The 12,123-nt window shown below is 45.3% G+C and overlaps 1 protein-coding gene across 2 annotated transcripts in view; it reads right to left on the bottom strand.

Moving 5' to 3' along the window:
• The window catches only part of NCKAP1L (NCK associated protein 1 like), a 348,408-nt gene that overhangs the window by 205,083 nt on the left and 131,202 nt on the right, over positions 1-12,123 (bottom strand). For both annotated transcript variants that reach the window (XM_088469297.1, XM_088469299.1), the window contains exons 15-16: positions 4,993-5,051; positions 627-772 (exon numbers count right to left, since the gene is read on the bottom strand). In XM_088469297.1, coding sequence (XP_088325423.1) covers positions 627-772; positions 4,993-5,051 — 205 coding nt within the window. The remainder of the gene's footprint in view (positions 1-626; positions 773-4,992; positions 5,052-12,123) is intronic.

The raw sequence follows: 12,123 nt of genomic DNA, 5'->3' as shown, positions 1-12,123 counted from the left end.
CAGCGTCATAGTACACGTCACCTGACTGGATTATACACTGAAGTGCTCGCACTGCTTGTGGTAGGGTACAGTCAACCACAAGCGCTGCGGTCAGATCCAATGGAACCCGATGTTGTATATACTTCCTGGAGATGACGTTTGCTAGTGGGCGGCTAAAGACAGGCTGGTGGGCGTCTATAAACACAAAGTGATCGCTCGCCAAGACATAGTGGGCGTGCTTATGCCTTGCCGTGTGATCGCGTGCCTTGACGTCACTTAGCTGAATTTCTATACAATGGGAGCGAGCGGCCGCAACTAGCGAGAGGGTCTGAATCAGTCCCAAAGCTGCCAGCATTATACTTGCATGCAAAAATGATCTGCATTTGCAGACCTGGCATTGCAACATGGTTTATTCCAGAAGTGAATTGTTCCTTGTTTGCTCCTTTTTTCAATTTATTTATTTTAATTTGCTCCTATGTCTGTATCAGGCCCTAAGTTTTCAACAATTTTCACAGGTAATTTCCATGTACTGTCTACACCACGTATCGTAGTATGACGAGACACACTAATTTCAGACTCAGCAATATATGAGCGCACTCTCACAATCTACGTTTGGGAGCTAATTATCAAGATGACATAGCACCAACCAAAATATTGAGAGGTCAGAGGTCTCAGAAAGTAGCTCCTCCACAGAGTCCAGCATCCAGGTATGAAACATGATGAGATTCATCACTTTGCCCAGGTCTGTGTTGTCACGCAGAGATAGTGGAGCTTTTGATACGCTGGTATATGCCTAAAGATAAGAGAGAGGTCACACTTGGAAAAGTAAAGTAACGTAAGATTGCCTGCTGCAAAAATAAAAAAAAAATCCTATAGGTTAATGCACTGTAAATTATATGGATATAAGAAGTAGTTAAGAAGTTCTGTGATAATATAAAAAAAAAGTGCAAAGCTCTACAACGAATGCTTTAAACAGTTTACAGAAATCCCAGATGACTTCTAGTATCCATAATCATTTTCAGTAGAGGGGTGCATTATTGCCTAAAATAAACACACTTTCTTAATGAACACTGAGCTGATGACATCTGGTCTGATCCATTATAAGAGATGACAACAGAACTCAATGTTCATACTGTAAAATAAATTATATTATAAATATTACAGTTCTATGGAATTTAATCCAGAATGGCATTTATGTCTGCGGCCCATACCTAATAGGCTGCAAGTTGCAGGAATTGGCGCAACTCCAGCGATGTAGCCCATAGATTTTAAGGGGCAATTATTTAAAAGGCAAAAACACATCAGGTTAAATCACTGAATCTCACCGATTTCCGCAACTCGCAGGCTATCATATATGGGCCTACAGTACTAGTACAATCTTTCTTTAGTGAAATCATTTTTTTAAATCATCTTTTACATTAAAGCTATAAAGCTTCAGCAAAATTGTTTCGCTAGTTGAAACACCTAATACTTATCTATGGCTGCTGACATAATCATGTCTAAAAGGCCAACCATGACTGATTTAACAACAAACTGTCAAATCTTATTGACATTTTTTTAGTCTTGGTAGGTTCATCATGGAGAGTCTGTAGAAAGTGAAGCGTAATTCATTCCAAAAAACAGTGATATCCCCTGCTCTGCATTACTATTGGCTTAGCAGTGGAGACAATAAAAGTAAGCAAAACTGTGTTCCCGGGATGATCCTTGAAGAATGGAATCGTTAAGCCATTAATGTGTACCTTGATTTAGCTATTTTCATTACAAACACACAGCCTGTTTCCCTTTTTAATGAAAGCCACGGTGATCGTGCCAAACATTGCTATGGAGTTGTTAAATGCTGTATATTGTTTTATCTCTATTTCTTATTAACAAGAAAATATCTAAATGATATAAACAAACAGGCACTGCAGAGCACAATGAACAATAATGCTTGGCAACAATGTTTAATGTGTTTTATTTCAGTGACATCTAGTGGCCACTACAATTATAACAGTTAGAAAGTAGAACCTCATCCCCAATAACGCTTGTGTAACTACTTTTCTTCTATGAAAAATTGTGTATCTGTGGAAGGCTGTGCTGGGATCAAGTGTTTGATCCCAGCATCAGCAGAGTTCCAGGGGCAGGCAGAGGGGATGTGTCCTCTGCGGGACACATCCGTTGCCGGCGCTGGGACAGTGATGTCCCTAGCGTCGGTGCAGACATCGCGGGCACCTGGTGAAGGGACCGCCTGGTCCCTTTCATCGGTGCCGGCGGTACTTTGGCGCCGGGAGAAACTTGGCTCCGGGCGCAAGCTCAGCACCCGACAGCCAAGAAGCGGCGGGTAGCCGGCGCTGGGACAGAGTACCTGCTCCCAGCGCCGGTCAAGCGTTGGGCGTGGCGTACCATGCGGCGGGTGTTTGGCTCTGGCCGTGAGCCAACCTGGCTCGCGGGCAAGCAGCCAATCAGAGGCGGACGCGACGAGCCAATCGCGGCTCGCCGCGTCATAGCCCCGCCCACTCGCGCCGTCTTGTATTAGACGGCGCCGAGCGGGAAAAGTTAGTTCGTCGGTGGAGAGGGAGGAGAGAAGACCTCCCGAAGAGCGGAAGATCGGCATGTCAACAGGGGCGGCGGCCGCGGAAGAGGCCAGAAGACGCCGCTGTCAAGAAAGAAGACAGGCGGCGCCGGCTGGAAGAAGAAAGGAAGAGGCGGTGCCGCTGGCCAGGATGGGCCAGCGGCCGAAGAATGCGGCTGAGGACCGGAGAGGACTGCGGGGGAGGGAAGTAAAAGAGCGTCACGAAGTTCCCCCCCGCAGCCTCTTCCAACGTCGCAGGTAGGCCTTCCGTGAGGCCCACCATATACCCCCCTCCCTAGACCGCCAGGGTTGTCGGGCGCTAGGCCCGTGGAGCATTGTCGGGCACTAGGCCCGTGGGTAATTAGTCGGGCACAAGGCCCGGGGCACAGTAGCGGGCATTAGGCCCCATAAAAGGATTTCCCCTTAAGTAGGTGTAAGTGGCCTGGGTACTAGGCCCAGGTCACTATTCAATAAAGTAGGCGGGCACCAGGCCCGTGGCCATAAACCAGGCATAGGCCTGTACCCATACAGGAGGGCACTAGGCCCTATATAGCAAGCCCCATCATTAGGCAGGCTCATGTGCCTGAGCTACAATATTGAAAAAGAGGACTCTGGCCAGTAGGCCCAAGTCCCTTGAGTACCCTGCAGTAGGCAGGCAAAGCCCTGAGCCGCTGGTAAGACCCTGGGCGTTAGGCCCAGGGCCCTGAGCCCATTAGCTGCAGCGCTAACATAGAGAGGCAGATGATTAGAGGTGTGAGCAATGGTAGAGAGCTGTACGGCTCCCACCCATGAGGTAGTGGTTTCCCCGGTCACTGAGAAGAGGAGCTGGCCAGCTCTGGATAGGTAGGTAGCAGACATTTAAAGAGACAGTACCGTGTTTTGCTCTTGTATACTTATAGTCTGTGGTTGGTGTTCCGTGCAGGGCAAAAGTTTAGTTATTGTTATATCTGTCGCACTGCACACACTGTAGGTTTAGGGTGATGCCGTTTAGTATGTGTAGTTGCTTGACATAGGTTTAGGCCCTGCACGGCTGTGTTGTGTATCTGCTTACAGGGATCTGTAGGCGAGTGAGCAGAAGAAGAGCAAGAGTGGACACGGTGAGAAATATCTGTGTGTACTGTCTCTCCCTGTTTGTTTGTCACTACCTATCCTTCCTTCCTTCTGGGCGGACGGTGAACCTTGCAACCCGGTGCAAGGACGGATCTTCACTTGGTGCGTGAGTACCGATAGGTGAAAATTCGGGATCTGAGGCCAAAAGTGCCAATGATGATCTTCACTTAAAACCTGAATTTATTCCCCGGTTCGGTAGGGCGCGTCGGTCGACGTGAGGAAGGACGGTACTCACCTCGTCTCCTTCCTCCTAGGTCATCATGTCCGTGTTCTATTTGGAAGTTCCAGGACCGTCTGCTCAACACACGGCCTGAAGGTGAGAGGATGCGACGCAAGGTAAGTAACAGACGTACACCTGCACGGCAGCAGGCACTGCACCGCACCCACCTCTCACATATCTGGACTATAGATAGACAGTTAATAGATCATCAATGTCTAGATAGACACCAGATGTTAGACAGGCAATAGGTCGGCAGGTACAAATGGTCAACGGTGTTAAAAGGGTGACAAGAAAATGGTCTACACACAAATGGTCGACACTTTTTTTAGGGTTAGGTACATACCTGAAGGTTAGGTACTTACCCCAACAGTTAAGGTGAGGCACTTACGTCAACTATTAGGGTTAGGCACCAGGAGGGAGGGTTAGAGTTAGGCACCAAGAGGAGGGTTAGGGTAAAGATTAGGGCTAAAAAACAAAACAAACCATGTGTCGACCATTTGCATGTTGACCATATGAGTGTTGACCTAATGACCATGTCGACCGGTGAAGATTAGGGTTAGAAAAAAAAGTGTCAACCATTTGTATGTCGACCATTTTTGTGTCATTTTGACCTGTCGACCATTTGTTCATGTCGATCTACTTCCACGTTGACCTTTAGTGTGTCGTCCTTTTGTCCCTGTTGACCTTTTTGTCCCTGAAGATCTATTGCCTGGGGCCAAATGTAATAGGGTGAGAGTTTTGAAAATGTGAGAGTTTAGCAGTAAGCTCTCACATTGGTTCAGTTTTATGCACAAAAAACTCTCACGATTTGAATTCTCATTCAGATATTTTATCTGAATGAGAGTTTAAATCGTGATAGTTTTTTTAGTCTAAAAACATGCGAGTTTGCATGTTCTCGGACTCTATTACATTGGCCGAGTTTAAAAAGTGTGAGAGGTTACTGCTAAACTTTCAAATTTTTTAAACTCTCACCCTATTACATTTGTCCCCTGGTGTCTATCTAGACATTGTCGACCATTTAATTGTCTATCTTTTATACCACACCCGAAAATTTTTTAAATATCTTGAGCTCGATCCTTAATGTCAATAAGATGTCCAGTGTGTTAGAAGAAACTTGTATGAGGGTTCTCACCTGCAGCCGGAACCAGTCAAGTCTCAATGCTCTAAAATCAAATTTCTCCTTCTTGTCAACTGCAGTAGAGAAGAAAATAGAAAAAATATAGTCATAGTTAAACACTGTAATCTAGGAACAGAAAAGAATGCAGTATTTTATTTAAATTGTGTAAAAACTTGAAAAAGAAACAGTGGCCCTCATTCAGAACCGTACGCTCTGAGCAGAGCGCACGCTCTGAATGAGGGCCGGGCTCCATTTTCATGGAGCGTCCTCCTGGACGCTCGTATAGCTGTGGGTCACCACCCACAGGCTATACGAGCGTGCTTTGTGATGGCCGCGATGGTCGAGACCATCGCGACCATCGAAATTGCGAGCCGGAGCCTGTGGTTGAGGTTTTCAACCGCAAGCTCCGGAGTGATTTTGGCTCTATCAGAGCCAAAATCACTCCCACTGACATCACTAGTGATATCAGTGGGCCGGCTTCTGACGGGAGGCGTTCCCGTGGGAACGCCCCCGTCAGGGAGGCACGCCCCCGGCACGCCCACCAAAGGGGGCGTGCTGTCAATCAACATTGACAGCACGCCCCCTTTGATCGGACACAACGAGCGAAGGACTTTCCTTCGCTCGTCGCGTCTGGCGCATGCGCACGACGGAGCTCCCTCCGTCGTGCGCATGCTCAGTCCATAACATCGACCCACTTGCGAGCGGACAGCCGCTCGCGAGTGGGTCTGAATCAGGCCCTGTATCTTAAATTGGGGCACCCAAAAATGATAGATTTTTTTTTTTTATAGTTGCTATAAAAGATTATTAGAAAGTAAATGATAGGGACAAGATTGCTTCCAGAATAAGACGTTGATGGAGGGAAGTGTTTAGAATGTCAGTATCAGTAGATCAGTAGATCTATATCCAAATGTAGAGGTATATTTGGATTACTTTAGTTGTAGGTTGATCTGTGCAGATAATAAATATTTGTATGTTTCACTTAAGTATTTTCTCATTACATAATTACTGTTAGCCAGTGATGGGCACCAGGTGGAACTACGGACCCCAAATCCTCCACTTACAGACCTTGTTTAAAAAGTCTGTTGATTTATTATTACAGATAGGAAGGGGCATAGAGAGCGCCGCCGGGCCCCGGTAAGGAGGGTGTGTGGCCTAATCACGGGAGGTGTGGCCACGCTCCCTAGAAAAAACAAAACAAAAAAAAACATACTTTTGCAGCACCACGCGCTGGGGAGGGGGTGCTGTGAGCCCCTGTCGAAACCGAATAATTGGGTAAGACAGAATCTGTTTGGCAATCAGGAAAACCTGCACGACGCCATCTTGTGAATGGCAGCAAGACTCCATTTTAGAAAAGAAGGCTTACACAAGCGCCATTTTGTCAAAAATACATAGTACACAATCCACAGTGCAAAATTGATAAAAGTAGCAATTTTGCTACTCACAACGCAAAGTTGCTAAAAAGTAACACGAACAGCTTTTTAATAATCTTCCCCAACACATACCGACAGTTTTCAGCACACATAAAAATTACTTCCCAACATGATAAAATCTCACTGCACTATTTTGTAAAAAAAAGATAGTCAGCCTTCCCTCAAACGCAGGCAGACAGTGTTTAACATATAAACACTAACTTATTAGCATTTGGAATCCTATACAAAGCCCATCCTGGAGAAAATCCCTATACCATAACACGACACAATATACCGTGGTGCTATGAGCATTTTTACATAAGAATATATGAGCTGTGGCAATTGTAATGTAGCCTAGCTATGAAGCTACACAATTGAGTCCATCCCCACAACCAAAACAAGCAGAATAAAGAGTGAGGCTCCGACTGCACTGCTGGGAGCCTCCACCCTGTATGAGAACTAAGGACCTCATTCAGAGCCGGACGCAATTTGCGCTCGCTCGTTCAGAAAAAAGGGGTGGCTATTCAAATGAACCGTTCGCTCTTTGCGGTCTGTTCACGCCTCTAGGTCTGAACGAGCGAACAAAACATGCGGTCGTTTTTTGGAAAACTACGCCCCCTGGCTGCTCGCATTCTACGTCATGTCCGCTATTTATTAGATTAATTGAGTACATCGACCAGCGTATGAACTGCTCGCTATTCTTGTGGTTGGTATTTCCTACCGCAATCTTGCGAGCAGTTCTGACTATAAAATAACCCAGTGACGTGGTTTATGACGCTGCTGTATTAATTATGCAGACCCTTAAAACGCCCGTTTTGACCTTTAAGCACGCCTGCGTTCGGATCTCCACTCCCCGTTTTCAAGCACCTTCCCCTGTTACCACCCACATACGCCTCCTCCTGTCACTCAAAATAGCAGGCATTTGCTATTTAGCGAACAAACGATTTTCGGCCGCACTGACTGGTTCGCGCATGCATATTACGATCCGTACGCATGCGCAGTTGTGCAAACATCGCTCGGAACGAACGAGCGGCCGCTTACGAGCGGCTCTGAATCAGGCCCTAAATTCACTGTATAAACACATTTTGCAATTTCAGTTTAAAAACATCAGAAAAATGCATGTGAGCTTGTGTGTATATATATATATATATTATATATATATATATATATATATGTATGTATGTATGTGTGTGCATGTGGCCCATCATGCATGGACTTACGTGTATAATATCACACACAGACTTATATTTGAAAAGTAGCAAAATTCCCTGCAACTCATACACACAATGTTAAACAGAACACAGTCAGCTTTTTAGTGATCCTTCCCAAAATCATACTGGCATGGCCACACACATAGATGCCCTTCCAGCTTAGTGCTGCTCGCTGAGTGCCCCACCGACCCTCAGACGCACAATGCAATTCAGTGCTGTTTCTCCCCGCATACATACATTTAAAAGCAATGGTCCCGTAACGCAAAAAGGATAATTATTACTTGGTTTAGTCGCAATGCTAGCATATAAAGAAATGAATGTTTTCTGTAACTATGGCTTAGTAAATGACAATTGGACCGTGTTTGGTGCTGTACTGATCTACTTTGTTCCCACAGCTTTCCGGTGGCATCGGTGAGAAGATCAGAACATGCGGCTATGAAATATGAATGTTAGAGAGAATAACTTCTTGAAATGTTGTATGCCATAGTTAGATTAGATTTATTATGCAGCGGGAAGGTGAACACAATCAGGCTGTTAGAGGCTGGGTTGTGTCTTTGCACTGACCTATGAATTGTACCGTAACGGAAGAAGCAAGAAGAGGAACCAATGAGAACCTGCCAACGTATTCTATTGTATTGCTTATCACAGTACGGGTATATATGTGAGTGCTCTGAAACAAGATGCCAGTCTGCGGTGTTCCTGTTATGCTGTTCAACGGAGGTCTCATTATTGATGCCGGTATCTGGTCCCACGCGTATGTATTGACTGTACCTTATGACCTAATGTTTGTAGAATTTATTTTGCGCTCATTGTTAGATCATAGCGTGGTAACATCTGTACTTTTACCTGAATAATAATCTTTAGCGCGTTGGACCGCTATTCAACTGTCTTAGAGTTTTATTAATGGTATAATTAAACACAGCGCTAATTAGCGACATCTTGTGGTTTTAGAAGGTATAGGCAGGTTTTGTCAGAGGTTCTAGGCAAGTGAATCTTAGAGGTTTATAGGCAGGAATGTACTAAAGGTTTATTTACGATTCAACAGTTGGGGGTTTGTAGGTTTATCATGTTATCTGATACACGGTAACACTCGGTCAGTTCTCTCTCAGCAAAAGGGTGGAGGCGCCTTTTGAGAGACGCATTAGTCTTTCATTACCACAGTGTTGCTGACAGCGTACTGCCGGTTATTGTGTAGAGGAAGCGCTGATCAGAATCCAGGGACAAGGAGAGAAAAGTCGTTTTCTCTCATTGATAAAAGTTTAGAGGGAGTCGCATAATAGCGTTAAGGTAATAACATGTGGGCCTGGTCGCATCACTGTGTATGCGACTAGTCGCACAATTGCGTACATGCACTTCCGGTTGTGCTGCCACGTGTTTGAACAAAGCCATTAAGGTTTTCATATTTTTTTCTATTTCCAATATCTGGGTTAACGTGTATTTTTCTGCGCAGGAAAAAAGTGTGTTGTCTCAGAATGGGAGCCACGCAAACAGTAGAGATGTTAGACAATGATGTGCTGCTAATGGAGGTGCCGATCGGATCAGCCCGTCGTACCATGCATACCAAGTACGGTACTTATGCAATAAGGTATTGTGATTTATGGTTTAATATGACGAGGAAGAGTGTTAGACCGTTTCCCAGAATTGGTAGTTTTGATAAAAATGTGTTAGACAATGTCCGGGGTCACATCAGTTTGATGCGCTCCCGAGAGAAAAAGGTTCAATATTTTGAATGTTTAAAACTGTGGCAGCACGAGGGGGAAATGTGGCTGAAGAATGTACCTGCGACACAAACAGGCGTCGCGGGCACAGTCTCGGGCAATGCGCCGGAGCCGCTAAATAGAGCCGTGGACACACGCACTGCAAGGTAGCGTCGCAGAAGGTAGTACAGATGGTTCACGCGCACCACCACCGCCCTATGTGGATGGGGGTGTAGGTGCAGTCAATAAAAAAGATACCTATAAAAATGTAACAAGCAACTTGTACCCTCTCTTAAGCAATTATAAAGAAAATGTTCATGATGCGGATGATGAGCCTATTGTAATGTCTGCCATTTCCCATGCTGTGCAGATGATAGATGCTGCATCACCACAATCACGAGTGGTGCCGCCATCTCCATCGGTAACAGCAAGGGAAGCGTTAATGCCCTCTGCACCCGTAGAGGAAGTTGTTCATACCATACGCAGCAGCAGACTAAACCCCCAGCCAGGTAACCAGGTCAAAGGTAGCAGCGCTACCGGTCTGCATCCCATTCGGACAATAACTGTTCCAAATGGAAATGCAGACGCAAACGGTGTAGTGCCCACTAGGGAAGTAGTAATGCATTGTCCTTGGACAAGAGCAGAACTAAATTCCATGATTTCCCCGATCCCAAAAAGGAATTAGCCAAATGTCAAAGATTTTTGAGGAATTTGGGTAGTTCACATGAACCCACTAATAAAGATTGGCGTGTGGTGTTAAGGGCCTGTCTACCACGCAATACCGACATGACAAAATTTATCACGGATTGTGTATTGGATGATGACGTTCCCTTAACAGACCAAGTAAAAAAAGGTAACATTTCCCGCATTGTAACTCAATTGGGTATATATTTTCCAGTAGTAGTTAACTGGAACAAAATTTTCACCATTAAGCAGAAAGAGAGACTGCAGAAGATTACTGCGATCGGGCTCTGCAGGCTATCACCCAGTACACTGGGATAGAGGATATTAAAGATAGCACTCACCACAGGGGGATGATAGTTACGGTACTTGTGGACGGTCTGAAAGAGAGTTTAAAAACTCGGGTTCAGACCTCACAGCCTGGCTGGCGGGGACTTACAATAGATACCCTCATAGAAACCGCCATTGAACATGATAAGAACATCTCCAAAAAGAGAGAAGCCCAGAGCGAGAAACTAATGGCTGTCAGTATACAAGCTCTGGAGGGAATGACGGTAACATCACAGCCAACAGACACACTTGCACTTGCACACGCACTCACTTCTGAACAAGTATGTGCTCTCACTAACCCCACTCAACAACAAACACAACTCTATCCCACTAACCCGATGCAACCACAGGTCCCAGGCTATCCACCAACTTCTTATCCCCCACAATACCCTTACCCTCCCTATCCTTACCCATATCCACCACCTTTACCCTCTGCGCAAACCTCACAACACCACATGTCTTCACCCGAAACACGAACCTGTTTTAACTGTAAACAAACAGGACACTTAAGTAGAAACTGTACAGTAAAAGGAGTAGGGATCCCACATCAGGGAAGACCTAGATATCCCCATAAGAGATATGCACAGAGGCCAGCAAATGTTCAGCAGGCACCAGCTCCAATTGTAGCCGTAAATGTGTTATTGGAGAATGGTAGCCAACGCTAGGGGTCAGGTCATACCTGTAGTCTACAGATGGTCAGGTTAACGGGAAGTACTAGGGAAGATCCGGTCATGATGGTTGATGTAGCTGGTACTGAATATCCTTTTCTTGTAGACACAGGGGCGACCAGGTCAGTGCTAAAATCTCCCGTTAATTTGCAGGTGACCAACGAGACAGTACCAACAATGGGTGTAACAGGTAAAGTGGCACATTATCCTTTAACAAAGTCCACAGAGGTTACTATTGGGCCGTTGCATACCAGGCATTCTTTTCTCCTGGCTGCTGCAGCTCCTACTAACCTACTGGGCAGAGACTTGTTATGTAAGATGGGATGTGTTATATATTGCACCCCTGATGGTGTATTTTTAGATATCCCAGAGAGAATGGAATACGAGGTACGGGATATGTTAGACACTCCTCAAAGGATAATGTATCACTCTACAGTTTTAAATGAAACTCCATCACAGGTAGATGAAATGTTGTCCCTAATTCCAGATTCCCTTTGGACTAAAGATGGACAGGACACTGGATTAATGGCAAACGTAAGCCCTGTAATGGTAAATTTAAAAAGCGGAAGGCAAGTCCCAAAAATTCCCCAATACCCACTAAAACAGGAGGTAGAGTTAGGGGTGTATCCCATAATTGAGCGGTTATTGCAGCAGGGAATTTTAGTCCATACAGCAAGTGTAGCCAACAGTCCCATTTTTCCAGTGAAGAAGGCTGGTGGGAGGGGTTATAGGCTGGTACAAGACCTTAGAGGGGTTAATAAGGTGGTAGAGAGCCAATTTCCCGTAGTGCCAAATCCAGCTGTCATCCTTATGCAAATTCCACCAAATGCAACCCATTTCACTGTCATTGATCTTTGTTCTGCTTTCTTCTCTGTACCTCTTCATCCTGACTGTCAGTACCTATTTGCATTCACATACAGGGGTGTACAATACACATGGACACGATTACCCCAGGGTTTCATAGACAGCCCCAGTATCTTTTCCCAGGCATTACACGATTATTTACAGTCTTTTCAACCCGCCAATGGATCTGTTCTAATTAAATATGTAGACGATTTATTGCTATGTTCTGGCTCGTTTATGTCATGTTTGAATGATACTAAACTTTTGTTGCTTCATCTCTCGCAAACAGGACACAAGGTTGCTAAGG

This window comes from Taudactylus pleione, unplaced genomic scaffold, assembly GCF_031769625.1.
Source record: "Taudactylus pleione unplaced genomic scaffold, aTauple2 ptg000089l, whole genome shotgun sequence".
In the NCBI taxonomy this organism is placed as follows: domain Eukaryota; kingdom Metazoa; phylum Chordata; class Amphibia; order Anura; family Myobatrachidae; genus Taudactylus; species Taudactylus pleione.
The sequence above is the reverse complement of the archived record's forward strand: the minus strand, read 5'-3'. Positions and strand labels throughout refer to the sequence as shown.